We start from the raw sequence: 16,194 nt of genomic DNA on the forward strand, positions 1-16,194 counted from the left end.
CCTTCCCTTTTTCACCCCAACTTTACTGGGCATGCGTCTATCTTCCCTGGTTAGGTCCCTCCCCCCAGTGTTTTGCAGGGAGGAGGCCTGTGGTTCCCTGGGGAGTGAAGAGTTGCAGCTTCCTGGTGAAGTTGCCTAAATGGCATGTCTATAATGTCTGGCTCCCCCCTTTGCTCTTTTCCTATTAATAACTAGCTAATTACCATGGTATCAGTTTGGAGTAAAACTTAAGCTCTGTCTGGCCAACATTTTCCTTAGTTCTAAAGTGGGAAAGTTTTAGGCCTCATTAAGTCATTATGAGCATTAAAATTGGGCATCAGAAGCACCTCGACTAATGAATTTTAGTAGTTTCTCCTTCAAGCTTCATAGTAGACATCTTGCTAAAACAAGAAAGTAAGGTTTAGTTGAAGCCCCTCCCCCCAATATCTCTCCTTTCTCCTTTCCCCCTTAGGGACTCTTATTATAAGCTTTCCTTTTTGTTGAGAAATCTAGATTCTTTTCAGATCATGTCTACACCAGGCAAGAATGTCCCAGTGACAAGCTAGCTCTGGCCTCAAGTTTATTACTTGCCTTATTCTGTTTTCTTAGCCCGGAACCAGCAATAAAATGAGTGTGCAAGTGTCCTCTGTCCGAGGTGTCTTGTTTCTCCAGGGAGCATTAAGGGCTGGTTGTCAAACCAGAAAGTCCCCTGGACACCTGCTGTGTGCTGTCTCTGATGGAGGCACTAGTGGGAGTTTTCCCTGGCATTTGTGGGTGCCCACTGGGGCTCCGAGAGGGGACTTGGCTGTAGACTGCGCTATCACAGTTAGTCCTCAGAATTGCCCTGTGAGGTAGTAGTATTATCCTTCCCATTTTATGGAGGAGGAAACTGAGGCCTGGAAATACTGAGTGACTCGCCTGAGTAAGAGGCAGACCAAGACGTAGGCTGGGAAGTAACACAGCGAAGGGTGAGTCAGCGTGTATCAAGTCAGGGAAGCTGTGAAGGAGGAGGTGCCTGAGCCAGGCCTTTAGGCCAGAGCCTGTGTTTGCAGAGGGGAACAGTGGGGAAATATTCTGGACAGGAGGTGATGAGAGTGGAGGTGTGGAGGTGGACATGGAGAGACAGTATGTGAGTGAATGGAGGGGGTGGGCATGAGAGAGAGAGAGAGGAGCTGCCAGTGAGGGCAACCGCTGACTAGAATGGGGACTGCCTGCGTGTGGGTAGCAGAAGTGACATTGACTATGGGCGTCTTAAGCCTGCTGAGGTGGTGCCCTGAGGAGTTGAGTCGAACCTCAGGCTGTGTGATGAATGAGAAAGGAGGCAGGACACCTGGCTTTCGGACACCTCAGGCATTGCTACTCCATTGTGGGGCCTTCTTGTTTCTCCTAAGATGGCAGCCATGCAGGGAAAGCCCAGGTATGACCGGATTTCCCTGTGGCTTCTAGTCCAACCCTACTTTTGGCCTTGGGGAAGGCTGCAGGGATGCGTTGCTCATGCAGCTTCTACCCTGGCATGCACTGGAGCAGGCTCCGAGGCCCAATCCAGCTTCCCAGCAGGAAGGCCCCTCTCTGGGGGCACCTCCCGGCTGCGGAGGGTCAGTGAGACCAGCGTGGGAGAGCCTGCTGGTTCATGACAGTGGATGTAAACGCCCCGCTCCAGCCAGGGGCCTAATAACGGTTGGCCGGACAGCATCACTGTGCACTGTACACATTCATCGAAAATAAACAAACATGTAAACTGGAGGAAAAAGCATGCCACCATTTTTTGTTATAAATTCGGATGTGGTTTTTCTCACTAGTCTGTCATTCTGGGAGGTGGGGAAACTTAGCTAAGTCTGACGGCTGTGGAAAGGCGGGTCCTTTTCCTGGGGGGAGCAGAACTCATTTAAAAAAGTCACTCCCGCCCGACCACCATGCCTCAATAGTTGAGCATCAACCTATGAACCAGGAGGTCAGGTTCGATTCCTGGTCAGGGCACATGCCCGGTTTGTGGGCTCGATCCCCTGTGATTCAGCCATTCAATGATTCTCTGTCATCACTGATGTTTCTATCTCTCTCTCCCTCTTCCTTCCTCTCTACAATCAATAAAACTGTATTTTAAAAAAAATAAAAAAGTCACTCCAGCTGCCTGGGGCAGCCCCACGCAGGAAGCCCTCCATCCCCCTCATGTTCGCACAATGAACTCGGTCTGTGCCTCGGCGTTTGCCCGCCTCCCACGTGGCTGGGCCAGAGCCCAGAGTGAAGGGGCAGGCCCAGGGCTGAAGACAAGTGCTTAAGTGTTTCGGGAAAATGAAGATTGAAGGGTGGAGCCGAGCAAGTGAGAAGTTTTCCGTTTTTGTGAAAAAACCCCAATTAAGATAAGTGCCAAGGACTTAGGCAGCACCTTTGCTTTCTTGCCCTCTTAGGTATCCTCATCCTATTTTTCTTTCTATCAAGGGTATGAGAAGAGTAAAAAAGCATTAAATGGAAAAAAGAAGCATTTAAAAATCCTCTCATTAAGATTCCTTGAGCAACTGCCTACCCTCAGTTAACAAAGCCTTTGTAAACTGAACTCATTCACACCTGGCCGGCCTCTGCCTCCAGCCCTGTCCTAAAATGCCAGCACCTGTCTCAGTCATGTTGCCTCCAGGACAGGAGCTTCCTGGCAGAGAGGGGGTCCCCAGAGGGTCTGGAAGACAGCCTGCTCCTGTAAGTAACTTCAGGAGAGAGGAAGCCGTGGAATAAAAACTGCTTCTCAAAGCGGGGGCTCTAGTCCACTTGCACAGGAGGCCCTTGTTTAAAGCGCTGATTTCCATGCCCGGCCTCTAGCTTCTGAACCAGAATCTGCATTTTAAAACCAGGGTCCCTGGGGATTGTAAAGCCCACACTCGAGTACTACTGGTGTAATGGAAAGACATGGGATGTAGAGCCAGAATATCATGTAATCGCTGTGGGCCTCAGTTTTCTTATCTGTAAAATGGGGATAATATCTCCTTACCAGTATTGGAAGAAGTGTGTGCAAATACATTGGCAACTATGATGTAAAGGGCATATAAATAACCACTGAACAAGAAAAATACGTCACTTTTTCTTGAGATGCTCACATCTTATCCAGCTGGGATCCAGACGCTGATTCCACCCCTTCAAGTAGTTCAGCATCTTTGAAGCACCTGCAGTTCCCATAGGAATTGGAGAAGTCACATTAGCCAGAAGCTTGGCTTTTCTTGCCCTGATAGAGAGGTGCATGTGGGATCACGTTTCTCGCCCTTCATCAGGGAAGGCAGCTGGCCTCTGGGCTTTGGGTTACCTCCATTAAAGGGTCCTCACACTGCTTGCTTGTGGATCTGGGCCTAAGTGGGCCACAAGCACTGAGATGGGCTTCTCAGCTGGCCGGGAGTGAATGCGAGAGCTTCCCTGAAATCCCACACGCCCCGGGAGCTGCTCGTTGATCAGATGATCAACATTAATGAGCATCCTCTAGCTCAGAAATGGAACATTTGTGAATACCCTGAACATTATCATCAGTGGGGAGTACTGAGGCTCAGATTCCCAAGACCCACCCATAGAAAATCTGAGTTGGTAGGTCTGAGGTGTGCTCTTGGAATTTGCCTTTTTAACAGGTACCCAAGTCCGTGGTCGGCAAACCGCGGCTCGCGAGCCACATGCGGCTCTTTGGCCCCTTGAGTGTGGCTCTTCCACAAAATACCACGTGCGGGCGCGCACATACAGTGCAATTGAAACTTCGTCACCCATGCGCAGAAGTCGGTATTTTGTGGAAGAGCCACACTCAAGGGGCCAAAGAGCCGCATGTGGCTCGCGAGCTGCTGTTTGCCGAGCCGCAGTTTGCCGACCACTGACCCAGGTGATTCTGCTGCAATGCGGAGTCCGCAGGAGAAATGCAGCTCCCTCTGAATTGGTGGAATAGCGCCTGGGCGAGGGTAAGTCCCTGTCAGAGCTGGGTTGGCACTTCCCTGCTCAAAGCTGCTGCTAGAACTGATCTCCCACAAACCTGCTCCTCGGTCTCCCTGTCGCAGTAAGTCAGCAAGACGTGGACACCCTGTGGACTCCTCTCTGTCTCTCCCCTCTCTGCTACCTCTCTCTTCTCTCTCCACATTACCCCTCTCTCCTCTCTCCTCGCTCTGTCCCTCCACTCCATCCACCAGCAGACCCTGTCAACTCCACCGCCAGATATTCCGGGTCTGGTCCCTTCTCCTCCTCGCCACCAGCACTTCCTACTACTAAGGCACCGCTCCTGCCCGAGGTTCCTGAAGTCAGATCATGTCACTCTTCTGCTGAAAACCCTCCAGCAGCTTTCCAGCTCACTCAGCCTAAAGTCCCATCCTCCCTGTGACCTAGAGGTCCTGGGAGACCTGCAGGATTACCTCTCTCCCTCTCTCCTCTGTCCTCCCACAGCCCCACCCGCCTGACAGACGGGCTGTCCCGCCTCCACTGTCCCCTCCTCCAGGCCTCTGCCCTAAGGCGGCCTTCTCCAGAGGCCTGACATTTAAAGGAGCAAATCCATCTTCCCCCTCTTGTCCTTCCCTGAGTTAAGTTTTTGCACAGCTCTTGACACAATCCTCCATACTGAGTAATTTACCTGTCTGTTGACTCCTGCCTAGGAGATCGTAAGCTCAGGACAGGAATACATTGTCTTTTTCCCCACTGCTACAGCCCTAAGTCCTAGACCAGCACCAGGCCCATAGTGAGTGCTCAATAAATATTTGTTGAATTATTGAATGAATATTGCAACAAGCATTTACTTTTCACCTAGCAAGCCACCCCTGTGTGAAGTGAGTACACCTGTGTGTGAAGGCAGGCATGGAAAAGGGGCCCCAAAAGCAAGCCTTACATGCCCCCTGATTAGGGGCGAACCTATTTGCATGCCCTGGTGTGGCTATCCTGGGGCTGGAAGGCTGAGCCTGTAACACTGTGCTTGGTTCAGTGAATTCCATCCTGAGAATGCACTATTCCTCACACACACCAAATTTAAAAAGACTCCCCAGGCCAGCTTACCAATAACTAATTTAACCCATAGTTTGTCTCATAATAGCCTTTCCTGGAAGCCTAATCATTATTTTTCGTTGTTAGAAAAATACTAGAGGCCTGATGCACAAATTCATGCACAGGTGGGGTCCCTCGGCCTGGCCAGCGATTGGGGCTGTCTTGCCCAGTCCCGATCGGGGCTGGCTGGCCAGCCAGGGGGAGGGACCATGGGAAGTTGGCTGGCTGGGGGGAGGGACTGCATCTTCCAGGTTGGCCAGCCGGCTCGGGGGAGGGACTGTGGGAAGTTGGCTGTGGGAGCACACTGACCACCAGTGGCAGCTCCTGCATTGAGCATCTGCCCCCTTGGTGGTCAGTGCATGTCATAGCTACTGGCTGGTCATCATGGTTGCTTAGGCTTTTATATATATATATAGACTAAAAAAAAAATTCGTGCACTGGGGGGGGGGCGGTGTCCCTCAGTCCAGCCTGCACCCTCTCCAATCTGGGACCACTCAGGGGATGTCCGACTCACAATCCAGGACTGCTGGCTCCCAACCACTTGCCTGCCTGCCTGATTGTCCCTAACCACTCCCCTGCCAGCCTGATTGACGCCTAACTGCTCCCCTGCCAACCTGGTTGCCCCCAACTGCCCTTCCCTGCCAGCCTGGTCACCCCCAACTTATGGCTGTGGGCGCTGCCATCTTTGAGGGCAGGGCAGTCAATTAGCATATTCCCTCCTTATTGGCTGTGGGCACTGCCATCTTTGAGGGCGGGGCAGCAATTAGCATATTCCCTTCTTATTGGCCATGGGCGCCACCATCTTTGTGACGGTGTGAGGGTCAATTAGCATATTCCCTCTTTATTAAGTAGGATAGCCTACATGCTAGTCAGCTTAAATTTGCACAGTTGTCTCTGTACGTTGCTGGCTGCATGGCTGTGCCTCTCTTTTTACCTATGTAAAAGCCATGCCTACAGCTAATTTTTTAGTTAAATTAATCTAATTCTCCATATCTGTAGTCCTCCTCCATCCCTTCTCTCCCTGTTTCATAATCCACTCTTAGAATGGGAAATGAGTTGGAGAACAAGTCTTCACAATGAAACAAAGAGGGGGCATATAACACAGATCCATAATTTCCTTAATTTGGGGCAGAGCAGTGTTAGAGTTTAGTTTTATTTTGAACTGAATTTCCTGAAAATGACTACACTTTAGACCTGCATGAGATTGCTTTTAGACCTTGGTGCTCAGAGTATATTAACTTAGAAAACATGATTTCTGCAATGAGGTGTGAGAAGAAGTGTCATCCTGATTTCAGAGATGAGGAAACTGAGAGACTGCCTTTCTGTAGTTTCCCCCAGCCGCCTGAGTCATGGTGGGGTAAGCTCTAGAGCTTGGGACCCTCCACCCCTGCCCCCACTCTTCCCTTGGGTTCTAGAGGGAGAGTCTGGATGGCAGCCCAGGCCGTGAGCACACTCACAAGTGTGCCAGTCCCTCCAGGTGCCACTTCTTTGCACTTAGTTGTAACTTTGAGCTGGAGAAAACAGACTTTGACACACCCAAGCCACATTCATTTCTCTTTACTTCAACTAGGGTTTTATCTCCTTTCTTAAACCAAAGGTAGACAATGTTATATAGCTTCCCTCACAGGAGCCTCTTAGGATAATTTTTATCATTCTGTCTTGAGTTTTTGTTACTTTTCTGTTTTAAAAACTGTTCAGGATTAGTATGCCTCGTTTTTTATTTTTATCAGGCTGGGATTTCTCAGCTATGTCATGTAGGCCCTGTCCCAAATCTTGAGTCACCAACTTCCTTCTCACTAGTTTCCCAGTCAGATGTTCCCCTGAAGTCAAGAGTCTGTGCTGCCACCCCCTCAGCTTGCTGCGTTCTCAGGAATCTAAGCAGCACTCACGTGCTGTCCAAAAGCTCCTGCTCCTACTCTCACTTCCTCTTACCTATGTTTTCCCAGGGTGCTACGATACCCATTGGATAATCTCTGCTGTCTTCTGCCATTAAGCCTGATGGCTCAAACCTTCCTTGCTGAAGCCTCCGCTGACTAGCCCCAGACCCCTGATCAGATCCTTAACCTGCTCTCATGATGATTGGACCAGGCTTCCCTGGAAGGGTAATAGAATCCTGGGTCAGACTTCCTGAGTTCAAACCCAGCTCTGCCACCTCCTGCCCCTGTGACTTCAGGAAGGTCACTTTAACCTGTACCTCAGCTTGTTCATCTATGAAACAGGGATCAAAATTGTCCCCTGCTCTATGGAAATTAAGAGTTCAAGTTCATAGGATAGTGTCTGGCATACATTAAGCACTAGTTCAGTGTTAACTTTGTTCTGCCTGGTGGATACAAGTCTTTATGAAACTACTAGAGGCCCAGTGCATGAAATTCGTGCACAGGTAGGGTCCCTAGGCCTGGCCAGCGATCAGGGCCAATCAATCGGGGCCTTCTGGCTGCTAGCCAGGGCCTTCCTACCCTGGCTGCTGGCTGCCAGCTGGGTCCTTCCTTCATTCCGCACCACCCCCTGGTGGTCAGTGCACGTCATAGAGAGTGGTCGAACTCCCAGTCTGTAGAACTCCAAGGGGAAAATTTGCATATCAGCCTTTTATTATATAGGATATTGTGACATATACAGTGCTACATCTTCCCCCCACTGGTTTCTTTGTTTCTGTTCTCTGCTGGAATACTGGGAAAATATTGATTTTTTTTCATCATCTTGCTTCCCCTCTCATTCTCCCCTTTCTAGACCTAGACCTGGGACACAACTACCTAAACTAGGGTGTCCATCTTCCCCGGGAGCTGGCTCCTCACAGCAGCATCAGTCTAGCACTAGAGTTCTGTGCCTTCCCTTTGGTCAGCGTGCTCCAGAGTCACCGCCCAATACCAGCTCCTGGGGATACAGGAGCAGAGGTGTGCACAGCCCCTTGGCCTCCTGGTGGCTATGCTTAGGATTGGTATCATCCCCAGTGTCGGCGAGAAAGCCTTCCCTTGTCCATCAGTGCCCACCCCCAGCCACATCCCACCCACTTGGCCATTTCCTTTATGATCGATGGCGTTTGCTCCAATTCCTTTATTTCTTGGTAGCACTTGGAAGCTTGCTTTTACCCAGGCCTACTGTGGCTTCCTAAGAGACTGTGGCGGTGGCCAGGCTCTACTACCGCATGAAGTCCTGCTTGTTTCACAAGAAACTTTGCAAAGGCTCAGAGCATTTAACAGCTGGATGGATTCCCAGGTCTTTCCCTCCATCTTCTCCCACACACTTTCCTTAAGGGAGCTGTGTGTTCTTTAAGCCCTTCTCCTCAAAAAAAAATTTTTTTTTTCTGGGTAGTGAGACAAGCTATAGGCTATTCTCTTTAAGTTCAGGGTCACCTAAAAGAAGAGAAGAATGAATGGTTAGGCATAAAATGACATTTGTTTCTCTCTTTTGTCTTCCTCTCAGGGGATCCTTACTATCAGGTTGAACCAAAATTGCTGATCTTTGGCCATGTTTGACCCCCCAGTTGGCAGTTTTGTACAGTTCATCCTAACACGTTCTTATTGGTGGGCTGTCTGTTACTCCAAGCAGAGTTCGCAGCTCACGCTGGCTCACCAGCCTGGCAATGAGACCAGGTGGAAGCCCTCAGGCGTCAGCCGCCATTCTCGCCAGAAGACCAAGCAAGTTAATCCCCCTGCGTTGAATGTTATTTCTGTCTCTTAAACATCAATGCCCATGTGTTTGTTACAATCTAAACTGATGTTACGGAGCAGATACGGTGTCCACGACAAAGCTGGCAGCATCAAGGATGCTGGGGTCGCCTAGTCCTTTAATGCAGGTTTGTTTGACTTTCCAGATTTCTTGTACAGAACTCCCAACAAGGAGACCTGTGAACACAACCACCAAGCGTGCTCCCGGAACGCCTTCTGCACTGACTACGCCACCGGCTTCTGCTGCCACTGCCAGTCCCGGTTTAACGGAAATGGGGAGCACTGTCTGCCGAGAGGTGAGGCGTGCCAGCATGATTAGGGCTGGGGGCTGCTCCGTGTCTATTTCTGCCGCTTGCTCATGTCTAGCTGCCACTGGGAGCTCTGTTTGTAGACCTTGTACCTCTGCTACCTGAACCGAAGCCCTAGCAACTCGCAGATGCTCAGTGAATGTTTGAGGAATGAACATGTTTGGGCTGATGTCCCAATTTGAGGATTAACTAGAAATGTTTCCTCCTTTTTGCCAGCTCATTAGAGTCAAAGTGGATGGGAGAGAGGGATGATGGGAGAAAAGAGGTCAAAGACAGGTGTATTTCATACTGAGATGGATAATTGGTTGATTCGGGGAATCATGGAAATGGCTAATGATTGAGTTTGGGGGGTTGCAGTGGAATTATGTTTTCTGTGGGCCCCTCCCCAGCCTGGATGATGGTCTTGCTGTTTTTCAGGGGCACCTCATCGAGTCAATGGGAAGGTGAATGGCCACCTCCTCGTGGACCACACCCCCGTGACCTTCACGGACGTGGACCTGCATGCTTACATTGTGAGCAATGATGGCAGAGCCTACACAGCCATCAGCCACATCCCACAGCCCGCCGCCCAGGCCCTTCTCCCCCTCACACCCATCGGAGGCCTGTTTGGCTGGCTCTTTGCTTTAGAGAAACCAGGCTTTGAGAACGGCTTCAGCTTCACAGGTAAGCAGGGCCTCTGAGAGGGCCAGTGGTCACTGTGGCTTTGGTGGCATTGCTCCTTGGATTCTTAGTCAGTGGAAGAGGATTTGCCTCTTCAGTGTCCCTGAGCCACAGGTGTGTAGTTTCCTGTCTGGAGGTAGCTGGGGATGGTTTGACCTCGCAGGACTGTTTTTGAAAGACAGTGATTTCTTCTAAATGGCATCTGCTCCAATTCCTTTGTTTTGGGTAGCACCAATGGCCCTCTTGTTTTCATGGGCAGAATAAGTGGGAGATGGAAGGAACCGCTGGAGCATTGAGCTACCCCGACCCACTGTGGCTTTCTCTAAGTTGTCCTGACAAATGGAATGATTCCATTTGGGCATTGTGTCTTCTCGCCCCCATTTGTTGAAGCTTGTTGGTCAGGCTTTGTTTAATTGAGTTGTTATGCACAGATCTGCCCAATGGGGAGGCACAGATGGTAACAATGGGGCACCTGGAGATGATAGACTGTCATGGGAAAGGGCGTGCCTTTCCTCTTCTCCCGCCCCCACCACCCTGACCTATAAGCGTAGAGACCAGAGCTGCTCAGACGTTATCCAGCACACAGATCCCCTGGGGTCCTTGTGAACAAGCAGCTTCTCGTTCAGTAGGCTCGGGTGGGGTCTGATTTGGTTTTCCCAACAAGCTCCCAGGCGATGCTCGTGCTGGTGCAAGGACCACCCTGTGATAGCGAGAGTGCAGAGGGTAATTTTTGGCTTCTCTGCTCTCCACCTGAAAAAGCTGGTAGAATTATCTTATTGCACAGAAAGTGCTGAGAGAAAAGTCCCCCCCCCTCCACCTCCAGCTGTAGAGCTCAACAGTTGTTAGAGGATCTTGCTCTTAATAAGGGTTTGAGTCAAAACCCTTGAGTCAAAAGTAGATAAATATAATACAGTATACCCAGTTACATTTGAATTTCAGATAAACAATAAATAATTTTAATAACTTAATATAAACATGCCCCAAATATTGTGTGGGACATGCTTATGCTAAAAACATATTCATGCCCTAACCAGTTTGGCTCAGTGGATAGAGCGTCGGCCTGCAGACTCAAGGGTCCCAGGTTCGATTCCGGCCAAGGGCATGTACCTTGGTTGTGGGCACATACCCAGTAGGGAGCGTGCAGGAGGCAGCTGATCGATGTTTCTAACTCTCTATCCCTCTCCCTTTCTCTCTGTAAAAAATCAATAAAATATATTTTAAAATTTTTTTAAAGAGATAAAAGAAAACATTCATTATTTATCTGAAATTGAAGTGTAACAGGGTATCCTGTTTTGTTTGTTAGTTTGTTTTTGCTAATTTGGGCACCCTTGGGAAGAGAACAGTCAGTGATGTTTCCAGGAGTTTATTTCTCATGGAAAATAAGTTTCTACAAAAAGAAATGGTGTGAGATGTGGCAGGATAACAACACACGCTGTAAGAGAGAAGTTGAGGAGCTGTTGTAATCGACAGCTGGCAGCACTTAGTCTTGGGTATCACGTGATCTCCTTAGGCCCCCTCTCCATCAACAGTGGAAATTGGGAGGTGGACGTATGCACTGGTAATTATTACTAGAAGATGCAAGGCCTCTTTTCATCTCTGTACTGATTTTTTTCACCCCCTCCAGGTGCTACATTTACCCATGACATGGAAGTTACTTTCTACCCAGGAAAGGAGAGGGTTCGAATCACTCAAGTTGCTGAGGGGCTTGACCCAGAGGACTATCTGATCATTAAGACCAACATTCAAGGCCAGGTGCCTTACATCCCAGCAGGTTTCACAGCCCACATGGCTCCTTACAAGGAGCTTTATCACTACTTGGACTCAGGTATGTGTAACCGGTCTCCACATCTGTAAAATGGGAATAGTACATATCTCCCAAGGTAGTTATGGAGATTAAGTGTTATTACATGGAATGTCCTTAGACTAGTGTGTGGCACATAATATAAGCTTAATGTCGTTTTTATTATTTTTGTTGTTAATATCAAATTCATAGTGTAAGTGAGCAGTGTGTCAGCTGCTATACACAAGAATCTTAATGTTCCTACCCAGCACTTTCAAATAATAATAATGTCATCAATAACAACTTTGATGGGTAGGGATACTATAATTATATATAGTTTTTAACCATTTTGCTCTCTCTGCCATGTCAAAATATTGATTATTGGAATTGAGACTCATCCTATAACCTATTTCAGCCTGCTTTAAAGTCACAGGCATGCTGCAGGGTTGTAAAATTAATGCCAGGTTTGGAGTCAGAAGATAGAAAAGCGTATCCTGGATTTGCCACTTAAAATAGATGGGGAAAAGGCCATCATCCGAGAGCCTATTGTCTCATCTTTAGAATGAGAATAACAACACCTTTTCTGTCCCCCTTACATGGGGGAGATGTGTAAAGCGAGGTCTTTGTGAAACACCACCCGAATGCAGGACACTGCCAATCCCAGCTGCTGCCCTGCAACACGGCAGTTTGCTTGGGTTGTGCCTTTCCTTGGCTCTTGCTCCTCTTACTGGGTGAGGACTGGACGCCGGGCAAGAGATGCAGGGAAGAGAATGGCTGCTGAGACCTGGACTGTACACAGAACAGTGGGTGTCCAGATAACTGACCTGCGCTCCTGACTTGGGACTCAGATTGAGAGAAATGACCCCTTCCTTTCCCTGAGCCCTGCAGACTTACTCAGGCACAGGGGGTTGGAAGCCATCACCTGTGTGATGTAGAGGACGGACTGGCTAAAATCGTGGGGCGTAGAGTCAGGTGGACTTGAATTCCATTCCAGCTCTGCCACATGCCAGCCTTGCATCTTCAACGACTACTTAACCTCTATAAGGCTCTGCCCACGATCACAGGGCTCACCTCTTGGGCTGGCACATAGTAGCACTTACTCTTCACATAGCAACAAGCAGTGACCGGACCTCCTCCCTCTCAGCACTTTGGCTCTGTATCGGCTCAGGTTCTGGGGATTGCCTTGTAGGTTTCCATGTAAACTCAGGTACTTCCCAACCGAACATGTCCCAGGAATTAGATTTAAAAAAATCTAAGTGTATAAAAACATACTCTATGTGAAATTCTCTGTATTTAATATTTTTCAAATTTACCAGTTTGCCTGTATCATGTGTCTGTTGCAGCTGTGACCTCCACAAGTTCCAGAGACTACTCTCTCACCTCTGGTGCCATCAACCGCACACTGTCCTACCACCTCCAACAGAACATCACGTACCAGGCGTGCAGGCACGCCCCCAGAGCCCTGGGCACCCCCGCCACCCGGCAGCTGACTGTGGACCGGGCCTTGGCCTTGTACAGTGATGAGGAAAGAGTGCTTAGATTTGCTGTGACCAGTCAGATTGGCCCTGTCGAAGGTATAGCTTCCTTTTTTGTTCTTGGCAAAATTACATGTATCCTTTCTTCATACCTTTTAGGGTAGCCTCAGAATGATTCACAGAGGTTACTAAAGGTTGCTGTGCCAGGCTCTGTGTTATGTGCTGGGTCTGAATAAAGCAGGTCCTGTCCTTGAGGTGGAGACAGAGGCAGAAAGGGTATTTTTAGAACAATATCCTTGCCAAGCTCAGGAATAGAGCATCATATGTGAAGCTGGTTTGTAGCAATAATTGTGAGCACCAACCTGTACTGGGGATACAACTGTGAACAAGCTGGGGCCAAGTTAGGAGGGAGAGTGATGCTGGCAGGTAGTTTGTTATAATTGTGATAAGTACAGGGTGCTTTTAGCCTGGTCTGGAGGTTCAGGAAAGATGTCCCTAAGGAAGAGACAATTTAGCTAAAACTTAAAGGTGGGACAAAAAATCCAGTGCCCCCCCAAAAAACAAAACAAAATAGAGCTGACATGTATGAAAAACCTACAGTTAACACCACACGTAATGAAGAAAGACTGGATGCTTTCCCTATAAGATCAAGAACAAGCCAAGGATGTTTGCTTTTCTCTTCAACATGGTTCTGTGAGTTCTAGCCAGGGCTATTAGTCAAGAAAATGAGACACTGGAAAGGAAGAAGTAAAATGATCTGTATTCTTATATAGCTTGTTCTTATATGTAGAAAAAAATCTAAGGAATTCACATTAAAAAACTGTTAGAACTAATAAGCAAATTCAGCAAGGTTGCAGGATACAAGATCAATATACAAAAATTAATTCTATTTCTATATAGTAGTAATGAGTAAGCTGAAAGGAAATTAGGGAAACAATTCCATTCCAAAAATAATAAAATACTTAGGATTAAATTATAAACTTTTAAAAACACAATATGTCTACATTGAAAACTATAAAACATTTTTGAAAAAAAATTGAAGATCTGAATAAATGGGAAAATATTCCATGTTCACAAATAAAAAACTTAGTATTATAAAGATTGCAATACTTCCTAAATTGACCTATAGATTCAACACACTCCTGTCAGCTGGTTGTGTGTGTGTGTTTTGAGAAACTGACAAGTTGATCCTAAAATTCATATGGAAACTTAAGGAACCCACAAGAGCCAAAATCATCTTGAAAAAGAACAACAAAATTGGAGAATTCATACTTCCTGAGTTCAAAACTTAGAGTAATCAAGACATTGATCTGTATGTCCAGCCAGCCATAAGGCTAGACATACAGATCAATGGAACAGAAGTGAGAGTCCAGAAATATACACTTACATTTACTGTCAATTGATTTCGACAAGGGTGCCAAAACAATTGATGAGGAAGAAGACTAATCTTTTTAACAAATGGTTCTGGGACAACTACTGGCTACCCATGTATAAAAGAGTAAAATTGGACCTCTACCTCACACCATGTACTAAAATTAACTCGAAATGGATCAAATACCTTAATGTAAGAGCTCAAATTTAGAAAAAGACATGGGATGAATTTTCATGACCTTGGATTTGGCAATAGCTTTTAAGATAATGATATTAAAAAAGCACAAGCAACAAAAGAAAAAAACATAATTTGGATGTCATCAAAATTAAAAACGTTTGTGCTTCAGAGGACATTATCAAAGAAGAGAAAATATTTGCAAATCATATATTTAGTAAGGAATTTGAATCTAGAATAGATTAAGAACAGCTTAATAATAAAAAGAAATAATATAAGTAAAAGATAGGCAAAAATTATGGATAGACATTTCTCTGAAGAAGACATGCAAATGTCCAATGAGCACATCAAAGGTGCTCAACATCATTAGTCATCAGGGAGATGAAAAATCAAACCCACAGTGCAATACTACTTTACATGAGTGGGGATGGATATGATTAAAAAACAGATTAAGTATTGGGAAGGATGTGGAGAAATTGAAACCTCATACATTGCTGATGTGAGTGTAAAATGATTGTACTTACTATGGAAAACAGTCTAGCAGTTTCTCAAAAAGTCAAACACAAAGTTACAATTCAAGCAATTCTACTCCTAGCTATACATGCAAGAGAAATGAAAACTTTATGTCCCCACAAGAATTTGTACATGAATACTTATAGCAGCATTATTCATAATAGCCAAAAGGTGGAAACAACCCCAATGCCCATCAATTGATGAATGGATTTTTTAAAATGTCATATATCCATACAGTGAAATATTATCCTAATATATAAAAACCCAGGTCCGTAACTACCGACCGAAGGCTCAATGGAACACCAGAAGTCAGTCCTGCAGTCAGTTTTGGTTGCCATGGCAACCTAGCACTGACTGCCGCCAGTGCAGGCGTAGCGACCCAGCACTGACTGCCGAGGGGGCTGTGGATCAGGCCCAGAGAGAGGCCGGGAAAGAGAGGCAGGGTCTGATCCGCAGCCTCCGTGGCAGCTGTTGCTCAGCCGTTGCCTCTCTCTTTCTCTCCAGGCTTCGCCAGCAGCCCCGCCTCTCTGACCAGGCCCGGAGATAGGCCCAGAGATGCTGACTGGCATAGAAACTGATCAATCAGAACCAAATCTGGGTGAACTGTGAGGAACCAATGGCTGCCTAGGAGGCAGAGCTTTTGACGCTGACTGGCATAGAAACCGGCCAATCAGAACTTGGCCAGCTGGGGAGGGCAGTTAGGGGTGATCAGGCAGGCAGAGGCAGTTAGGGGTGATCAGGCCGGCAGGGGAGAGATTGGGGGCAAGATCAGGCCAGCAGGGGAGGGCCATTGGGGGCGAGATCAGGCCAGCAGGGAAGGGCAGTTGGGGGTGACCAGGCCGGGAGGGGAGGGCAGTTGGGGGAGACCACGCCACAGGGGAGGGCAGTTGGGGGCATTAGGCAGGCAGGCAGGTGAGTGGTTAGGAGCCAGTGGGTTGTGAGAGGGATGTTCGACTGCCAGTTTAAGCCTGATCCCACAGGGGTCCCAGATTGGAGAGGGTGCAGGCCGTGCTGAAGGACAACCCCCTCATGCACGAATTTCATGCACTGGGCCTCTAGTTAAACATAAAAAGAAATGAAGCTAATACACATTACAATATGGATGAGCTTTGAAAACATGCTGAGTGACAGTAACTAGTTAGGAAAGACAACATATTGCATGATTCCATTTATATAAAATGTCTGGAATAGGCAAATCCACAGAGACAAAAGTAGATTAGTGGTTGCCTGGGTCTGAGGAAATAATAGGGGAATAGGGAATTGATAGCTAAAGGGTACAAGCTTTCTT

At 47.5% G+C, this 16,194-nt stretch overlaps 1 protein-coding gene across 1 annotated transcript in view; it reads left to right on the forward strand.

Annotated features, from left to right (window-relative positions):
• The window catches only part of NID2 (nidogen 2 (osteonidogen)), a 67,312-nt gene that overhangs the window by 22,807 nt on the left and 28,311 nt on the right, over positions 1-16,194 (forward strand). Inside the window, exons 6-9 of the mRNA XM_005867911.2 lie at positions 8,771-8,920; positions 9,350-9,595; positions 11,217-11,417; positions 12,716-12,946. Coding sequence (XP_005867973.1) covers positions 8,771-8,920; positions 9,350-9,595; positions 11,217-11,417; positions 12,716-12,946 — 828 coding nt within the window. The remainder of the gene's footprint in view (positions 1-8,770; positions 8,921-9,349; positions 9,596-11,216; positions 11,418-12,715; positions 12,947-16,194) is intronic.

This window comes from Myotis brandtii, unplaced genomic scaffold, assembly GCF_000412655.1.
Source record: "Myotis brandtii unplaced genomic scaffold, ASM41265v1 scaffold253, whole genome shotgun sequence".
Classification (NCBI taxonomy): Eukaryota; Metazoa; Chordata; class Mammalia; order Chiroptera; family Vespertilionidae; genus Myotis; species Myotis brandtii.